Source organism: Oreochromis niloticus, linkage group LG16, assembly GCF_001858045.2.
Source record: "Oreochromis niloticus isolate F11D_XX linkage group LG16, O_niloticus_UMD_NMBU, whole genome shotgun sequence".
In the NCBI taxonomy this organism is placed as follows: Eukaryota; Metazoa; Chordata; class Actinopteri; order Cichliformes; family Cichlidae; genus Oreochromis; species Oreochromis niloticus.
The window spans coordinates 6,635,421-6,656,044 of NC_031987.2; the positions used below are offsets into that span (position 1 = coordinate 6,635,421).

At 39.3% G+C, this 20,624-nt stretch overlaps 2 protein-coding genes across 2 annotated transcripts in view; both read right to left on the reverse strand.

The window, feature by feature from the left end:
• The window catches only part of plcd4b (phospholipase C, delta 4b), a 16,849-nt gene extending 12,225 nt beyond the window's left edge, over positions 1–4,624 (reverse strand). Inside the window, exons 1-3 of the mRNA XM_005464033.4 lie at positions 4,421–4,624; positions 1,706–1,759; positions 1,429–1,587 (exon numbers count right to left, since the gene is read on the reverse strand). Of these exons, the coding sequence (XP_005464090.1) occupies positions 1,429–1,587; positions 1,706–1,724 (178 nt within the window). The 5' untranslated portion in view covers positions 1,725–1,759; positions 4,421–4,624. The remainder of the gene's footprint in view (positions 1–1,428; positions 1,588–1,705; positions 1,760–4,420) is intronic.
• A 6,330-nt stretch (positions 4,625–10,954) lies between these two features.
• ormdl1 (ORMDL sphingolipid biosynthesis regulator 1) lies at positions 10,955–19,957 on the reverse strand. Its single transcript, XM_003458834.5, has 4 exons — positions 19,806–19,957; positions 17,792–17,971; positions 15,036–15,187; positions 10,955–14,097 (listed from the first exon to the last, which is right to left on the reverse strand). Exons 2-4 carry the CDS (start codon positions 17,963–17,965, stop codon positions 13,962–13,964), a joined length of 462 nt encoding a protein of 153 aa, XP_003458882.1. The 5' UTR covers positions 17,966–17,971; positions 19,806–19,957; the 3' UTR covers positions 10,955–13,961.
• Between the last annotated feature and the right edge of the window lie 667 nt (positions 19,958–20,624).

Below are 20,624 nucleotides of genomic sequence, written 5' to 3' on the forward strand. Positions count from 1 at the left end.
TAGGCCAAATGAAGCCATAAGAAATACCACCATGGCTGTTACTATAATCACTTCTTATTTAGTAAAACTCAGGCCTGCTTAGAGCCTGCTTGGCTCTGTCGGTAATCAGTTTATAAAGGACTCCACTGTGCTGAGGTAAGCTCAGCACAGTCTCTTTGGGAAATGTGCCTATTTGCTTTTTTGCTGACAGTTAGATGAGAACAGTAACACCATGCTCATGTATGCCATGTCCATATTTCCAGACTCAGACTCACCCTGCTAAGTCTGTGAAGACTAGGACTGCTTTAAATGGCAAACGGACTGATTCTTACATGGCACTCAAAGCTATATAATATATATAATATTCCTCATTCACCCATTTGCACAAGCTCTCTAGCTTCAGTTAGTAGATGGACCTGCTCTACCGCCTCACAAATTTTTATTTGCATTTTCTGTGGTTTTGGCTGCGGAGTTACGCAATTTACACCCTCGTGTTGTTAACCACAGAGTTGCCAGGTGAGCCCGAAAGCTTAAAAACAACAGCAACAAATAATCATTAGAGGATGTAAACAGCTGAGGAAAGCAAAGCCTTTACTGAACATGTAAATAAAAAAAGAAAGTATGCTGGATCAGGTCTGAAGTCATGACAGCAAAAAAAAAAAAACCCCACAAAGTCCCCCAAAGAACAGTTCAAACACTTTTTGGTGTCATCAATGTGATGTGAGTGAAGTATTTATAATCCCTTCCTTATAGCCTCTCATTTTTAAGCCCTTAGAATATTTTTCTAGCTCAGAATGAGTCTTTGTGTTGTGACTTTGCATGCTGGCATGATTAGCAAGCCTTCAGGAAAAAAATTCCAAACAAAACCCCTACTTACCAGGTGACATTAGTGTAAGTGATTAGGCCTCAGGTTGTGGAATGAGAATAGGCCTGAATGTGTAGATAAAAATCTAAATGTGGTTATCTTAGCTTAGCATAAAGACTAGCAACAGGGGGCAACAGCTATCCTGGATCTGTCCACAAGAAACAGCCTAAAAACATCCATCCTAACAACAACTTTTCTTCTCGAGAGGAAATGCTAAAATAAATTAAATTGTAGTGAAGGAGCATGCAAAGAAAGAGGGGTGTTATGTGACCCTGAAAGGGCCAGTGGGGTAGATATGGTCTGCATCATAATGCTGCAGAAGGTATAATCTTAACAGCCCTCTCCGGTACCTCCTCCCTCTCAGTACAAAGCTCCTCCCATCAGACAAGCGTGGTCATGAGCATAAGCTTTATGTGCAATAAATTACATATGATTTAAAGCCTCTTATGAGGTTTTTTTTTTGTTCATTAACCCCACAACATAAAATACAGAAAGTGGCTTGTTTGATGATATTTTTACCAAATGAATAATAAATGAATAAGGAGCTAACATGTTATTACACACAGGTGTGCTTCTGCTCTTACAGGTGGAGTGGCCTCTCCCTGCCCATCTGGACTTGTACCAGATCGTCAAGCCATCCTCCAGAAGGCGAAAATAACGATTCTTCTTCCAGGAGCGGGACTTGACTTTCCTCAGAGTCGACCCGGCCATCATCACCTGAATGTATGGATCATCTTGGATACCTGCACAAAGATCACAAACCTCTCACACACTGCACTATCAGAGCCGGGGTGAATTTAGCAGTCAGCTTAAAGGTCAGAGCTTCTGCATCGCAGAGTGAGCGAATAGAATTTTACTCACGTGAACCTTCAGGATCCATCTCTACGCTCGACACATGCCAGTGGAAGTGTGTTTCTAAAAAGAACCAGATGTCAGTAAGTGCTTCCAAATATTTCCCCCTGAATCCAAACTAAACTGATTTTGCAAAAGTTCAGTCAGTCCCTTTGTCTAAATAGCCGGCAAATAATCACATTATAATATCCATCTTTGTTTGTTCAGAAGGTTTTCTCTGGGTCTGATTTTTATCATTACACAAACTCACTTTGCTTCTTTCCTTTAGCTTACTCAGCACTTCCCTGCTGCAGTGCTGGATAACGACCGGGCATTGAGTTAAACAACCAGACACAGTGATGTGTGTTGGATGGTGAGAGGACCGGGCTTCTCTTGGCTGGTCTCTTTTTCACGCAGGATCACCGCAGTGAGCAACTCTGCGTGTTTGATTTGGCTGATTTTTATGCCCTTCCTGATGTAACCCCAAACGGATTTGTGTCTCCTCCCGAGATCAAACCAGAAATCGTTTGCCTGTTAGGTGAATGTATAAACAATGAATCTACAGAGCCACTGATGGTAGGAAAAATCTTTACTGTTACTTTAAACTGAAGGGTTTGTTTGGGAGGTATCCACTGACTCTCTGCAACTGCAAAACCAATGTGTAACAATACAGGAGACGGCAGTTTTGAAACTTCCCTATCTGATGGTCTAAAGAGGTTTAGACACACCAGATAATAAGATAATTGAAGTTTCAGTATAGGAAAAAGAAGTGCAATTTCAACAGTTTCTTGGAATTAAATTAATCTCTATTTTGCAAACATATGTGTCGATATGTCAGCTAATATTTAAATTTTATAATGTATCCATAGTTTTTACAATAATATAATATATAGTAAAATCAAATGTACAGGTTGTGGGTGTAGGAGAGTGTGTGTGCGTTTGTGCGCGCGTGTGTGGGTGGGGGGTGTTTAAAAACTGCTATTACTCTTGCTAGGAATCAGTCCAAAGAGAACAAACAAAATGCAAATCTTGTGTGAAGTTTCATTGAGGAACTATTTTCTTTCCACTAAACCACAGTCACAAGAGGTATCACTGTGCAGGAGGGAGATCCTGTCCATTGATGATGAGAGGAGAGGCGCTTGCTTGTTATACAGTGACAGGGCAGGACAGAGGAAAGAAAATACAGTGGCCTGCAAAAGTATTCAAAAGTATAAGTATTTGCAAGGATTTCAGTCTCTAGATGTGCAAAGCTGGTAGAGACATATCCTAAAAGACTGGCAGCTGTAACTGCAGCAAAAGGTGGTTCTACAAAGTATTGACTCAGGGGGCTGAATAATTACGCACACCCCACTTTGCAGTTATTTATTTGTAAAAAATGTTTGGAATCATGTATGATTTAGTTCCACTTCTCATGTGTACACCACTTTGTGTTGGTCTTTCACGTGGAATTCCAATAAAATGGATTCATGTTTGTGGCTGTAATGTGACAAAATGTGGAAAAGTTCAAGGGGGCCGAATACTTTTGCAAGCCACTGTAGTTCCCCGGCAAAACTATTCACAACAAGGAATTTTTGAATGTATTTTTTTATTTGATGCTTTGAGCATGTCAAAGTAAGAAACATTTAGCAGACATTTTTGCAGCTGATAGATATAAAGCTGTGAAACTCACACCAAATAAACAAGTGGAGAGAAAGCACTACACAGTACAGGAAAAACATGTACATTTGATTTTAGGGGGGACTTTGGCCTTTAGCAATGATCTGCTGCTTTCAGAGTCTCATTCTGAGCAGATAAACTGACACAGCGTGTCAGTTTATTGATGTGCACTGCAGACTGGCTGCTACATGTCAATGAAAGCTGACATTCTTCTTCTATCTCTGCTGTTCGCTGATAAATATGCATCAAAACAATCCATGGCGGGGGAGTCTCAAAGTTGCTATAGTTGCTCTCTTCCACAGCTCCCCTCCACTCGGGGTAAGTTTATCTAAGCTCTCACCACAGTATGCTTGAAGTGATGCGAGGAATGTATTTGTACTTGCTTCTCAATCCAACAGCATTAAAGCAGAGCTTATTTTCGAAAGCTATTGGCTCAATTAACTAATGTATGCTTTTGTGCTTTCACTGCAGACATTTTCATAGTCCGAGTCCTTCCACTTCCTCTGCGGAAAGGTTAACACACCCTTTTTCAAAATCCAAACTTTTAAGCTGCACTTAGCTCACGTTATGTTTTATTTTGAGGGCTGTGAGTCACACACAGTCATTTCATCAGGGAGTATACTGACCACATGCAGATACACAAGCACACAAGGACATGACTCAGGGGGATATGTTGAGAACAAATAGGCCAATCATGACAGCCAGCAGCTTCTGTCTTTATTCTCTGTGAATGCCTCTAGTTTGCAGTTTTAATTTAAAAGTATTTAATGCATCATAATAATGCTCAATGTTCCCAGAAGCTTTGGGGATATTTACCCAGGGCTCTGCACACATCTGCACACAACCTTGTAATAGATTCAAGTGAACAAGCACTGCCAGTGCTCTTTCCAGTCCAGTAAAACAATATCTAAATCTAAAGAGCAGCTGGGGGAGGGAGGATTGTGTACAGTAAATTAGAAGCAGACGCAGAAATAGGAAACATTACAAAGCATCACTTTGGCAAAGTCATGCAGCCAGCTGAGCTAAAGAAAACAAGCATGACTCATCCAAAAACGGATTTAAGTGATTTAGTATCTGAGTGAGACTTACCTAAAGGAGAAACCTCAGTAGGGATGTGAAGTCAGACTTTCAGAGGTGGATAAGAGAAACTCGCAGAGTCCAGCTGAGCTCTCAACTCCTTTAAAGTCTGAGAGGGTCTGAAGGGAAATCTAGCCCAGCCTCTCCTCTCCCCTTTCTGCAGCCTTAATGCTAGGAAATCTGATTCCCTCATCGCTTCTCTGCTCCACTCCCACCTCCACCACCACTCCTTACCCTCCCCGACCTCTCCACCGCCCTGCCCCTCCTCACCAGTCTTCCTTCCTTTCCTGCCACTCCCTCACGCTGCCGTCCACAGACCTTCCTTCTCAGAGTCACTCTCCTCAGTCCCTCTGTCCTTCTCTCGCACTGTGGATGCTCTGATAGCCTAACAGGTCTCTGTATCAGCACTGATAACTGGCAACACAATAGTGGGAACAAGGTCACACGTGGAAAGAAGCCAAATCGTAAAACAATGAGAAATACATGCCGTGTGTTCTCTGTAGATATAATCGCAGAATGTGGATCTCTTTTCCTGATAAAACAATAACTCTGGCTAAATCTGGTGATAATTACAATTACAAGAGACTGAGCAAAGACTGATAAAGTCCAATGCCATATATGTTGGCAGTATGCCACAATGCAGAGGCTTGATTTCCCGCTATAAGTAGAACCCTCCACTGGACCCAAACAGCAACACATAAATGGAAAACACCACTTTCCCCGTTCCTGACCAGTGTTGGTCAAGTTACTTGAAAATAGTAATTAGTTACTAATTACTGATTACTTCTCCAAGAAAGTAATCCCATTACTTTACTGATTACTTATTTTCAAAAGTAATTCGTTACTTATTATTTAGTTTTTTTAAAAACATGATGCACAACCTGAATACATTATAAAGCCATAGAACTTTCATCCCAATTCTATTTTTTCTGCGTAATCCATCATATAAAATTGAATCAAACGAAAAAGTCTATTTTTCAAACTTGTTTTATTAGTTTTAATCTTTTAACTTTAGGCACATTGCAACAAGTAAAAATTAAATTATATGCAAAATCCTCTGATCGGAATAAATTTGTTTAACATTTAAACCTATTTTCTTCAAATTCCACCATATAAAATAAAATATTTTTTGTGTTTACATTGACTCTTTCAAATAAATGCAAGTAAAACACAGCAAAAAATAAATAAAATCAAAGTTTTAGTGGCACTTAGTGCTATTGCTCTTAAATCTATTTTCACCTGTGAGGCTGGTGGAGGTTTGCCCGGTGCCGCAGCGGTCATGTCAGTGGGGGGATCTGGGGGGTTTTCTGTGAATTTCACATTTCAATAATAGTGTGCTCGGTGCTTGCTCAGATTTGAAGTTTAACTTTTGGTGTAGTGAGAAGTTTTCTTCCCACGCAGAGTGTACAGCAAAAGCTAAGGTTTTTGACACTTTTTATGGAATCAAACTCATGGTTATGTCAGTACTTCCAAGCTTTAAACTCTGCATGGTCGTACTCTCTCCTGCACTCCATAATATCCATTGTTGATCTACACACGTCTGTTGCTATGACAGACGTTGCACACTTGTACATCATTGTCATGAGACACTCTCACAAACAAAATCACGGTTTAGTAACGCAGCATGCTTACGAGAAAGTAACAGTAATCTAATTACTTTTTTGCAATAGTAATCCCTTACTTTAGTCGTTACTTGGGAAAAGTAATTGGATTACAGTAACGCTTAATGCGTTACTGCTCATCTCTGTTCCTGAAACAGTCCAATTGATGTACCCGTTGCACCCTTCTCCACACTTATGACTGTAGCTACTTTACCTCATGAACAGTAAACAGAGAAAATCACAGAGTGCATACTTAGGAACATCTCCCCGCGGGACCAGATTTGCTCTGAAATGGACAGCAGGTGATGCACGCTGTCCATCTCAGTCGTCGAGGTTAATGGAACCTGTGGGGCCAACGATCTGATAATGTACCGGTAAAAGGAAATGAAAGCTCATTAGTGAAGTATGCAGGGCTGTTAGATGGAGCTCATCACTCAAGGGAATTCAGGTGAGTCATAAAAGGACAGAAAAAGAAACAAACTTCAAAACTTTGACTCCAGTCAAACATGGAAACATATGGATGATGACAACAATCAAACTTCTGGTTATCTAAGCTACACATTTTGACACTGATACTTAAACTGATCATTTATTAACATTTATTTGCAAAATAACTTTAGTATGTTTAATAAAGCCATGCAAATCTTTTCCGTCTTTTTTATGAATATTTATCAAGTTACAGGCCCTCAAAGTATGTGGGAGTTGGCTCTTTTTAATTCGCCTCAGTTTTCCAGCAATTTGCAGCCTTATTCTTACTTGTAGGAGATGTCCAGATGACATTTTCAACCCTGACAAATATCACAGGAGGACACAGGACAACTTAAACTAGAAGATGAGCCTTGCATCCAAATTCATCGAAGGAGACCTATCGCAGCTGCCCATGCCACATGGTGCTATGACCTTGGAATGTTTACCCTGAATACACTTTGTGAAGTTTTCTCCAGTGAATTATCAGAAACCAATACAGACATCCAGGGTAGCAATGCTAGAGTTTCTGCTCCTCTACTTCATGCATATTAAACTGGTGCAGTTTACTGAAACTGTGGTATATTCCATGACTCAGATGTGCGTTGTTTAGATTGTGACACTTGGGTGTCAAGTAGATTCGGTTGCACTTTTTTAACAGAGTTATTTTTTAGCCATGAAAACCTTCTGTATTCATGAAGCTATGAGGACTGCAAAATACAACTTTTGAAGCATCAAATTTCAAATAAACTTTGTTTTTCAAGGGACTGTAACTCTGAAAATCCTTCTGAAGTTAACTTCAGCTGTAATAACTAAGGATGGGCAGTTTTTGGTAAATCCTTCAGATGAAGATACTGGACACATTTCTAGAGCTTAGGAGCTCAAGACCTGAAAAACACATTTGTCTGGGCTGAAACTGGTCTTTTTAATATCTAAGTGGATTCTTAGTGTTGCTGTTTTATTCTGGACTTATTTGAATTATAACCGTTTGCCTGATTGTTGTGTGATTTCTGCTGATCATATAAATCTTCTTTGCCTTTCGCCCTCTCCCTTTAGGGATCGCTACAGCAGATTATCTGCCTCCATCTCACCCTATCCCTAGCATTCTCCTCTGTCACACAAACCCTTCTACATCTATGAACCTGATTTGAGGTCTTCCTCTTTTCCTCCTGCTCCATCTCAACATCCTTTGTCCAGTATATCCATTATACCTCCCGTGCACATGTCCAAACCATCTCAGACCCCAAAACCCGAGCTGTTCGTCTGATGTACTCATTTCTAGTCTTGTCTCATCTATCTTTACTACCTCTGCTCCTTGCACCGTCACATTTAAATTGGTCTCCCTGTCATTCTCCCATATTCTGTCTAGCTTTTATTAGACTTTCATTCCTCTTCTCTCCAGACCATACCTCCACCTTTCCAGGCTCTCTTCCACTTGCTCTCCACTCTTATTGCAGATCACAGTGTTTTCTGCAAACCTCACAGTCCATGGAGGCTCCTGCCTGACCTCGCCTGTCAGACTGCCCATCACCACTGTAAACAAGAAAAGGCTCAGAGCAGATCACTGATATAATCCCTTTAAGCTAAGTCACTCCTGCCACACACCTCACTATCCTCATACTTCTCTGCCACTTCCTCATGCAGGACCTCAGTTCCTCTCCTGGTACTTCTCCATCAACACTCTCAAAGCAAACATCACGGCTGTAGTGCTCTTTCTCAGCTGATCATCACTCCTCTTTGCTGACCGTACAAATCAAATAAATGATAAAGAATTATTTTATTTCAGCATCAGAGGGAGGGGTTTAGCACAGAACTCTGGCTCCTTAACATAAACAGCCTCTGTTGAGATCCCTTCCTTTCTTGATCTCCTACCCAGTAATTTAATAAATTTCTGATAACTCTGCAGAGCTTGAAGTTTAACTGCAAAAATAATTGAATTTGGCTTCTCAAAAGTAAATGTACATGATTGGCTGAAACAGAAAATGTGTGCTTCTACAAAGCGAAAGCAAACCAAGCAAACTCCTTGAATCACTACCTGATGATGTGTCTGCGCGGAAAAAGTCACAGCTGCCCCCGCACAGCTTAAGTTTCCTGGAGGTAGAGTCTGGATGAGTTAACGTAAAAAAACTAAAAAATTCAAATTTGACACAACAGAAGGTGAGGAGCTTCTTATTCTGAAAGCGAGCCAGTCCGGTGAGTCAGCGTATCCATCCAGTGCACAAAGACACACTGAAATCACCAATGTAAATGCGGTGACTAAGGAAGGCTTCGGGAAAAAGGTGAACACACTAGACAAAAGATACGTTATTCCCACACTTATTTAATTCCCCAAAGTGGGAAAACCTATGCTGCATGCAAAACATCACAGGGGGAAATAAAAGAGCTCTCAATAGTGTTCTGCCATGAGTTTCATTCATAGGGCTGATAGCAGTTATTTATATATTTACATAATTCTTTCATTTATGTAATTCTAGTACATTAAAATGCATTCGATTAAAATGTGATCATGACATTTAATATGTGATATAATAGTCAATCGTCCATTCATTCTATCCCGCTTACCCTTTGTTATGGAGGGAAGCCTAACCCAACTACTAGAGGGCGAGAGGCCTCATGCACCACCAGTCTGCTGCAGGGTTTGATATCCGTAATGTTCCCATGACAGTCCCTCTTTCCCCCACAACACATCCACTTCTCTCATAGTCTGTGTTCTGGTTTTGTCTCTACAGGTGGGATCGATTCAAATATCGATAATATCTATAATAACCTGGTAATGGATCGATCTGGTATTGTATCGATACTTTGTTTTTTTCCAAGTTCAGTATGCAGCCAACTCAGTTGCATTACTTGTAAATTTATATTAAAAGAAATATACCTCAAACATGTGCTATGAAAAATGTCTGAATCTTTTTGTGTTGACAATCATGTCTGTTTTATTTATAGCCAATAGCACATTTAAAATAGCAGAAAATGCTTTACAATCAGGCGAATTTCATTCCTGCTCTCCAAAAAAAGCCAGTTTCAATATACACGAAAAGCTGAAAGGTGTGTTTTGCTATATTAATGGATGTTGTGTAAATTAAAACTCAGTGAACTGTAAATTATTGATGATTCGTCTCATAAGTCATGACACTGCTTTTACCTCCATAAACTGCCTTTATAAGAGGAAAGTATGAGTATTGGTATTGGCAATACTCGTCCTGTAATTTTATTTTATTTTTTTAAATATTGTATTGATACAAAATTTGCAGTATTGCACAGCACTACTGTTAGTTTTTTTTTTCCCATTAGCTCAGAATAGTGAAAAAAACGGTGATCCATTAGGGGACTGAAGTATACATTAGTGAAAAGGATAATTCGGCATTTTCTGCTTTGGTCTGATCTGATTGCAGAAACTGTTTCTCTGCTTTGCCAAAAACAATCCTCATGTGTTATGTAACATATTTATACATCGTCACCCATAAACCAGCTCCGGGTTAAAACACTGAACTGCTGTTCAATGTGCCTTTGTGTCAAATATCCAGAGAGACATTTATTATTACATTTAATCTAAAGTTGCAAAACCAGTGAGTGCTCAGAGATGTGTGTTCGTCTCCATCTAGTGGTCAATTTCATTTACTGCAAACAAATTCATTCATTCCAACTTCAGCTAGAGGAAAGTTCTAGAGAAAATCACAAGCAGTATTTCTTTGATATTTATTTGATTAGTTTTAATTTATAATTTAGACTCACATTACACAGATGATTAAGATTCAGAAACTGTTTTTGTCCCCACGTGTAGTTTTAGTTTTTAAGCTTAGGTGATTATAGTTCACTAAAACTAAACTATGAGGAGTTTCTTTAAAAACGCCCGATACAGTCAAGCTGAATGTTGGCTTAACCTTATGAAGCAGACACTCAACTTTAAATAACTTGTTCTAGGTGGTGTATTTATTTTAAAGGCCACAGGGCCAGCTCAGACTTCAGACTGCTTCAAATTCTGTTTCAGAGTTTTCATCTACTCATTGATCTATGTGAAGTTATAGAGGGTGTATCACTAATATGGTCATCTCAGGCTGTTGAAAGCTTCTGGTTGTGTGAGGAAAGTTGACCTAAAAGGGGAGGGGCTAAAATTTCTTGTTTTGGACAGGGGATAAACTGAGGATAAACCCAGTATGAGATAAATATGGATTATTTTGAACTGAGTAATAAAATCTAATGAAGACATGCAGGTAGAAGTAAACAGAATAGCTCCTATTTAATATGCCTTTATGTAGATGAAACCTGATAGCTCTGTGACGATAGCACTCCAAAACAAAGGTATCCAATACAGCTGATTATTACTCTTCAGAGCCTGAAGAGAAACATCTGTGAAATTCTGATATTTCCTGAAAGACTTCCTCATTTCTCGGCTTATACTTTGTGGGAAAGTACCTGAGAGCCTCATTGTAGTCGTCAACTTCAGAAACTCGAGGAAGCAATTAAGAGCTGTGAGACGGTGTAGATGGAGGGCAAACATTTTAATAAGATTAAGAACCAGAAATATCAAGTACTACAAGCTATGGCCAAACAAAGTAGGACTCGCTGCCTCAATCATAGCCAAAAAACAAAAACAAATCAAATAATCCCTCAAAATATGAAGAGAGTGGCTACATGAGTGTAAGTTCATCACAAAGACACTGTGGAGCTCCCTCAGTAAACACTTAATCTGACAACAATAATCTGTCTCATTTCTACATAAAGGACATAATATTCACTCACTCACACACACATACACACACATACACACACAGACACACAACAATGAGAAAAGCCTGCTGTTCTGATTGGTTACAAATGATTCACAAAGGAAACCATGCACATGAAGAGCTTGATTCTGTTCTTCCTCAGCACAAAAATGTCTGACACCCGTTACAAAACCAGAGTGTACCGGTAAACAGCGAGCCACGGGCTCCTACCCTCACAAAGTAAGACATATTTGGAAAATAAGACATATTTGAAAAATACATTTGCAACATCTTTGTGACTAGAAACACAATTTGCATCACTGTGTGTGAGCTGAGAGCAAAGAAAGGAAGAAAATTAAACTCAACCAAAAGCCTCACTGATGCCTGGGCCCGCCCAATACATCATTAAATATTCACATAAGTTAGTAATGCGTATGGCATCCTGTCATGTACAGACATATCATCTTTAAACCAGAGGGATGCACCACAAAGCAAACTGAACACAGCCAGGCCTCCTGCCAGAGATAACAGGCGTCATGAAGGTGAGATGTGTTTATCCCGACTCTGTGTTGAACAAAAAAGGAGCAGATCACACTGAGCAGCGAAGACTTTACGATAATTACTACAGCCAAACATCAGGCCAGAAAGAAAGTTTCTTACAAAGATGGGACTCAATACAAAAGTTATGAATCTCTGCCCATAAAAAAATGAAACCATTCCCTTCAACATTGCCTCCTCATGCACGCTGATTTTTTGATCGCTCCATGGAAGTACTGACTCCTCACACTGTTTCTGTATCATGTCCTGAATCACTCCCAGTTCGCCTGAATCACAGCTTTTTCACTTTCATTTCAATTTGCGTCTGTGCCAGTATGTGCTGTTGCCATCTCAGCTTTACGACACCAGGCACCACGAGGATGGGTTGGATCTGACCAACTCCTGTAGCATTGGCTTGTCATTCACATAACTATAGCCTTTGACCCTGATGGGGAGCTTAATTTAAAAAAAACAAACAAACAAAAAAAAAAAAACAACAACAACAACAACAACAACAACAACAACTGCATGTTTTAAATATTTAAAAATAGAAAATGTAGTAAGTGGATGAATTAGGGGGAGGGAAGGGTAATTATTCCAAAGATTTCCATAAAATCTGGCTTCTTTATGCAGCCAGATTACTTGACCATTAAAAGACTGCAGATAAGGCGCTAATGCACTGGCTTCATGTTTCAGACATTGAAACAATGGTCATCTCTTCTGTACAGCTTCAGCTAATTTGCTTTCTGCCACATACGCTTTAGGATGTCTGACCTCAGGAGGTAAAAAGTGCTGTACAAAACCCAATGCATGTGCAAAAAAGATGAAGCCTCCACAGGGTAAGAAGTATTACATATAGATTTCACTGCTTTAGACGCATGTTTGTCTCGTATAGTTGTAGTTGAGCAAAAAGCTAAGCTATGCAGGTAAGCAATGTAGGGCAACTAGTCAGAACTGCTTGCAACTGAACCAAAACTTGTAAGGGTTTTCCCCCGCACCTTCATTCCCATTGTGGCACTTCCTGAACAAAACATATTGTGACTCATACACAAATGCTTGGATGAAGAGCCAATATTCAGCGAATTTACGTTTCTTCATTTCTGAGTAAAGTGAGGAATGCAACTGCTCTGACCAACTAGCCACCACATTTTAAGATTATAAATTACCTCTCCAAATCTGAGGAATTTCGAGACTTTAATAAAAACTAGGGCTGCCTTTTCAGATTCAGACACCTTTCAAAATCAGTCTGCAGGAACCCTGTTCTAGTTGGCCCCTTGACTCATTGTCAACTTTTCCATTAGGATTTATTTATGGGGTGGAAGTGCATGGAACAAGTTCTAGGATGGGCACTGAGTTTTTGAGTTCAGTTTCACGCACACGCAATGAGCCCTCATAACAAAAGTCAGGTCTATTGAAGTTTAAACTTGCTCAGAGAGCAAATTTCAAGTCAGTCATGACAACGAAGCTCAAATCCAGGGAGCCATCTAAAACTAGCCATAGTGGTGTCCAAGGAAACGATCTTGAAGGAGAGATCAGCAAACGTTAAAGATGTTAAGAATTTTGATTAACATGGGCAGAGCTGTGGAGCTTTGCAATCACACACTGCTCAGTGTTTTCTCTTTGCTACAGTTTATTCCTAACACAACTCAGGAAGTGCATTCAGGCAGGACCCTGTCCCATAATAAAGGATGAAAATCACTTGAGTTTTTGGCCAAATCAAAGTGGAAGTAAATATACTGACTGAATATCAGACAAATCAGTGTTCTACTCTGCTTTACATCAGCAGGAAATTATGAACAAACATAAAAGCACTTTTTCTGCATCACCAGCCTAATGCACTTAAATCCCTGTTGCTGTAACAGTTTGTTCAACTAAAACTGCACAGCTTCTTTGGGCGGCATTACAAACACACGGCTCAACAGGTTTTGCATATATAACCTCAGCTGAAAATCTGTACTGCTCATTAACAGATCATTTTAAACAAAAAGTTTGAACGTAGCCTCCACCCAGAGCTGAGTCACCTGGTTAAAAAAAAAACAAAACAAAAACAAAAACAGAGCTACCTTCATGACGCTGAAAACTCTTTAGGCTCAACGTACCTCGTTTCGTAGTGCACCCCTCTGGTGTTACTATACGACAACAGTGGTCGTTACACAAACTGTATGACTTAGTACACACATCGGCGGTACAAACTACACAGGAATTAGCTTCAGTTGCTGAGAGGAGCAGCAGCATTTACAATTATTAATACTTGTTGATGCCAAGAATTCTGACTCCATGCAGCTGCGGCAGTTTGGGGATCAGGACACTCAGAAGCGAGGCAGTGTTGATGACAAAGTGTGTTGTGTCATATTTTGTATAGAAACTTGCCAAGAAGTATCTGTAAAGGTGGGGGGGAAAAGACAGTGTGTTAGAAATGCATTGCAGCATTTTGGTTTCAATCAAATAAAAATAGATAAATACAATGCCTCCTAAAGTGAGTCACTTTCCACAGACACAAACTTAAAAAAAAAAAAAAAAAAAATTAAAAACATTTTTCCCAGTCTGCCACTGGGCTCTATGAATACTTTCCTGTCTTTCACACTTTCATAACAACTATACAGTACAGAACTATGTCACCATCATAAAAATGGACATCATAATTGGTCAATGTGAATGAGATTGGACCCAATACTGAACCCTGTGGAACTCCTCTAACCACGTAAAATGATAGGTTCAGGGACAAAGTCCTGAAACCATTTATAGGATAAAAATAAAAAATAAAAGACACACATATCCTCTGCTCAGACCCAGTAATGCTTAGAAGTTTTTATTTTCAGGGACACAGTCTCTTTGACTCATATGTGGAAGTTGAGATGTGTAGCCAGGCTTCACCTCAGCCAATTAGAGTCACTGAGCTGTACCTCTCTACAGAGTTTGTGCCTTCCAGAGAATTGTGTGTTAATTATCTGTTAATTGATACCGTTTGCTGTGCAGTTACTAGGATGTGGAGTCTACCACCAATGGCTAATGGTTTACTCTAGTACAACCATAGAAACTAAAAGGTTTTTTGTGGCACGCTGTAAACATCTTATTTCTGCTGTAGAGTTCAGCATTTTAACATGGGAGTCTGTGTCACTGCTGGAGCCAGGCTCAAACAGGCATTCATGGAATCAAAGTTTTTGTTACTTCCATCTTACTAGTATCATTTTCCTAGAAGTTTCCACTTGGCATTCTCTCATTTAGATCCACATGGTAATGTCTACAGAACTATCAGGGTTGGAGGTACATGTCTAAAGACAACAGGTTCAGACAGAATCATTAGTATAGAATACGTACAGAATAATTGGGGAGATGGTGAAGAACTTTCTAGATGAGGTGAACTGCACGCCATAGTCGAGCTGCTCCCAGTGAGTAAGAAGTCTGGCTTTTCCTTGGTCAGGGGTCTCAAAAGGGGTGCCTTTGACTGCATGCATGAAGACATACATTCCCTGTGGAGTGGAAACTGCGGTCAATAAGGTACTGAGAGACCAGCCAAAAAGAAAACGTTGAAAAATGTGATGTCCTCTTATTGTCAACTACGAGGGCAATCCCAAAAGTAAGGTCTCCAATTGTTTTAGAAGTACAAACCATTTAATTTCCATAATATTTACATCATTTTAAAACTCGAAGACTTATTTATTTTTCTACATAATCATCATTTTGGTCGATGCAGTTTTACAATGCCCATGTCGATCTCCTGCCAAACTTTTGTTGGAACTTCACCTACCCACCCTACAGTCTGGACTTCAGACCCAGTGACTACCACCTGTTCCCAAAGTTGAAAGAACATTTGTCCAGAAGGCGATTCTGCAGCGGCCATGAGCGGGTATGACATGGGCATTGTAAAACTGCCACAGCGTCTACAACAATGCATCGACCAAAATGGTGATTATGCAGAAAAATAAGTCTTCAAGCTTTAAAATGATGCAAATATTATGGAAAATAAATGGTTGTTTGTATTTCTAAAACAATAGAAGACCTTACTTTTTGGATTGCCCTCTTAAGTTAGCCATCTTGGGAGGTTCTAATTACATGTCTGTGTCCAAAACACTGGCGCTTTAGATGGAAATAGCTGCGATACAGAGGGAAATGTAATGAAACTAAAGCGCTGACATACGGCCAAGAAATAATCACCACACTGATGGTGTATTGTGGTGGAAAACAATAGGCTATAGTTGACCTCAGCCGTTACTGTTAATAGCCTTCCTTATTGGCTGTGATACACAATCCTTGAGCTCAAACTGTTCGATGATGTCACCCACATCAACTCTCTTCATTTGAGGCCAGCCGTGCAGCAATGAAAGGTCACTTTTGTCAGACTTTGAGGCGTGGGGAAATTATCATAATAGGTCAGTCATCAGACTGTCACAAGGAAAACCACCTTAAGAAAAAAAACAGGGTTCCTGAATCAAACTGATAAGAGTTAGAAATCAGAATTAACACAAAACTTTCTTGAAATAATATAGTATTTAATGCTTTTCTTGCCAAACACTGAAAATTATTGTATTTATTTATTTTAACTATGGACTGTTGGTTAGAACAAAACAAGGATTTTGAAGACCTCACTTTTATCTGTTAAATTCACAATTTTAACTTTGTTTTTCATTAACCTGCTAATAAAAGAAAATTTATTCAAATTAAATTTTGGAGGTACTTAATAAGTCTTTTGACCAATATGGCTTTTTCAGGACCAATACAGATCCTTAGTAAACTTGGAGACAGATAAACAAAATCACCATCACCATGCCACTTATGCAAAAGTAATCAAAAATACAACGTGATATATTTTGACACCACTAGAATCCTAAAAACATAGCAAGATAAATAGACATACTGTATAGTAAAATATCAGTACATCGTGTTGCTCAGAGGAGGCCTTCAATAGATGACCACAGCTGCATTATTTGACCATTTTTCTGTGACATGTGACCATTACTAACCAGATTAGAGAAATCTTATATTAGCAAAGATGTAGGGCTCTGGTCCATCTTAAAAGAAAAAAAATAAAATAAAGAAAGCGCATCACTGTCGGTATTTTACCTGAGTAACTGGGTAAAAATAAACAAATGCACAGTTCTAGTTAAAATGAACAAGGTAAGTTTTAGAGACTTAAATATCCAGCGAAGTGTCCCTTTTCAAGGAAACTGCGAGAGTTGGTTTGCATTCATGTTTAAAAAAACAACAACAAAAAAAACAAAAAACCAAACCACCCCAGTTTTCACTGCTACAGGATGTAACCAGCATAGAACTCTGAAGAAGCTTCTGACCACAAGCCATCAGCATATCAGTCAAAAAGAAGCTTCAGCCTATTATGACTTCAGACTCTTCTCCGAGTGGTCATTTTACAACTTCGTTTTTTTAAATAGCTGGTTTAGCAAATTTTTTGAAAGGCTGCCTGACAGTTGTCTGACAAAAAGAGTAACGCGAGCTCCTGAGAAAAGGTTTATGAATGTACTCAATTAAAAATACCACTGATGTGAGCACAGAGAGCAGGAGAGAAACTTTAACGGTGGATGAATTCTACTTTGAGCACATGCTGGTTTTCCTGTTGCTGTGGGGACGTCGCTAATGGAAATAAAAGTTAATCCATGAGATCCTCATATCTTTGGACACAGCAAGTGCAAGACTTGGATCAGAGCTGCTGCTGAAACAGGTTAACGAAGGCGTGTAACATGTGAGTGTTGGCAAACCAGAAATAAACTACTGCTCAATCCACCAGGTCAGTCTGGGCTGTAATTTAGAGCATTTCCTGCAAGACATTTGGAGCGTGAACAGACTGAAAATCATGACCAAAACACTGCAGTTTAGCTGGCTTGTGCAGCGCCTGTGTAAAATACAGCAGCTTGAAGTCAGAGATGTCATATTTCAGTTTATGCACTGCAATTCAAACCTTCACAGCATTCTCTTTTTTTCCCCTCAATCATAATTTTTGCTGCTCCTTTTGGCACCATCTAAACAGCCTTTCTCTATGTAGAAAAAACCCTGGACAGCCTGGCTTGTTTCTGAAGCTTGGATAGCAGCACTGACACAGCATGAGAGAAAACTGAACTTACTAAGTTGTGAATGACATTTGTTAGAGTCCACACCACGGGCACGCTGAAGAAGGGTATGCTCAGGAGCACGATGTGAAGCACACCAACACCAAGTGCGTAGGTCAGCCAAATCCCTCGACTGTTCATCACTCGGGTGTTTGGGTTCACCTCGCTGTGAGCCACACCCACATTCATCCTGGTCTGTGGACAGAAAGACATTCACAAAACAACTTTTCACTTCTGTTATACACATTATAAAAAAAAAGCTATTCCACCTGTTTTGTGTTAAAGCACCTGGAGGTTGAATGTATAAATGGAATTCAAAGAGCTGAGCATCGTGGTGAAGAGAAACTGATTGCAGGGATTTAGGGGTGGAGGTGTATTTATAGATAACAGCACCATAATCCAACATCACTAATCTACCTCTTATTTAGCATTTTCACCCCATGTCTAAATGGGTACCTCTGATGTCTTTTGCTAAAAAAATTCAAATAAATAAATCCAACTTTTAAAATGAAAGCTTCCTCACACTTAACTCTTACGTGAAACTCACAGTAATCTCTTGTGTTTAGTCTCATTTACATTCAAGACTAATTTTAAGTTCTTAGACAACAGTGAAGGTTTGTTGCAGTTCAGTGGCAGAAACTTTTAATCTGTTTGCATTTTAAAATGAACAAAAAGAAAAAACAAAACAAAAAACCCACATCACAATACTTCAAAGGCACCAAAAAGAAAAAACAAACTCCACAAAAACAATCAAATTCAATAGGATGATCAACTATGATCAACACTCAGTCCCTTTAAATAGATACACCAGTCAAAACACTCATTAACACAAATATCAGTAAATTAGCCTGGAACTTAATCCATTTAGACATATTAAAAAAAAGTTGCCCACAAAATCATTTCTGGTGTTTACAGAAGACGTTCCAAAAATGAAAAAAATAAATAAAAAAAAAATCCAGAGAATATGTGGTTGATATGGTTGAAATGGTTGAAATATCTGCTTCGAGCTGACAACAGCAACTTAAAAACAACTCTAACTCAAATAATTATCACAGTTATCCACAAGAGCGTCTCTGATTACGAAAAATGTCCAATCCTAAGGAAGACAGACCTAATGCCCATACCAGGTGCCGATCCTGTCAGCGAAGAACAGGAAACTTAGGCTATAATTCACATTGGATCAACAAAATTGGACAAAAAAACCCAAAAAACAAACAAACAAACAAAAAAACCCCACAGGTAACACCAAGGTGTATCGAATAAAGTGGCTGATAAGTAGATAATCACAGTAACGGCATCTACCGGCTTTAGCTCTGAAAAAACAAGCTGACTGTAACGGCATGAATTTAATCTCTATATGGTCCAGCTGTTATTTTGAAAATCAAATTATATTACCAAAGTACGTCTGTAGTACTTTGCCCTCCAGGTATGATAACAATAACGGGGGTGGAGGGCCTTATGTAACCGGTTGAACTTTGGCCTCTGACACACTTTCTAAATAGATAAAGGACAGATCAGAGCTCAAGTTGTTATTAAAACGGCTAGCAGAGGCCAGTAAGTGCATCGTTATTTTAACTAACAAATTACATATATACAGCACTGAGTGCGGGGGTTAATGACTCAAATTTTAATATTAGTCTCAAAGAGTGTTCACTGTGGTCATTAACTGCTGCTCTTGTCAGCAGACACATAGATGATATTACACAAAGAGCCAGAAAAATCCGCACAGAGCAATGCTGAAGTCACTGACTGCTTAACTTTTGTGTAACAGCACGCCACACTAGCCTTAAAATAACCTAGGAGGCACCAAGTTAACTTATGTTCACAGCACTTGTTATGAAACTGATGTAACACCGGTATTTAGCAGCAACCCAACTAGTTGTATAAACACGGAACGCCTCCCTTGATTGTTTTTTTTTTTTTCAGGATATAGCCGGACCCGAATAACCACTCTTCATAAACCAAGTTGATTTCGATTAAATAAAAAAAGGAAAAGAAACCTCCCACAATCCCAGAGTGGGAGACTTACGGCTAGTAGCAAGCAGTGAAGGTATTTGCACAAACAAACTGCTGCAAGAGAAACGCTTTTTCCTCCTGTTGTGCTCAGCTCCCAGACAGTGCAGACCGCACGACGTAGACGGACACCACCGGAAGTAGACGCGGATTTAGGGAGGAGTTTTTATCCGGGCTATTTTTAACTCCACGGTTTGACTTGTAAGGCCGTTTCCCCGCCCCCTAACGGTTCACACCTATCGATATGCCAATGAACATACATTTTAAAAAACAAAATAAATGTTATTTATTTAATGTTTAAATACATTTTTAATTATAATATTTAAATATTTATTTAATATTTAATTAAATAACAAATGAAAATAAAGAAATGTCCAAATGGCATGCCTGTTCTTATCCCTGCACACAGGATGTCACATCAAGCAGGTAACATTAATTTAATTTAATTTAATTTAATTTAATTTAATATAATATAGGGCGGCATGGTGTGTGATGGTTAACACTGTTGCCTAACACCAAGATGTTCACCCCATGGGTACCTCAACCTCCTCACACAGTCCAAAGACAACCACTTAGTGGGGTAAGGTTAACAAGTAATTATAAGTTGCCCATAGGTGTGAGTGCAAATGGTTGTCTGTCTCTCTGTGTTAGCTGCCACAGGTGCAGAGGTGATTTGTGACCGAAGAATAACATCAAGAGTGAAAGGGAACGTTTAGAAGATGGTAGTGAGACCTGCTATGAATTGTGGTTTGGAGATGGTGCGACAGACAAATTGACTGATTTTGACATTTCTTGTAAATACAGCTGTTGAAAATTCTTGTAATTTGATCAAAAT

Coding starts and splice junctions, on each gene's coding strand:
- ormdl1 (XM_003458834.5), bottom strand. CDS start 17,965: ATGAATGTGGGTGTGGCTCACAGCGAGGTGAACCCAAACACCCGAGTG. Junction 15,188..17,791: donor CAAATGTCATTCACAACTTA/GTAAGTTCAGTT, acceptor TCCACTCCACAG/GGAATGTATGTCTTCATGCA. Junction 14,098..15,035: donor ACCATCTCCCCAATTATTCT/GTACGTATTCTA, acceptor CCACCTTTACAG/ATACTTCTTGGCAAGTTTCT.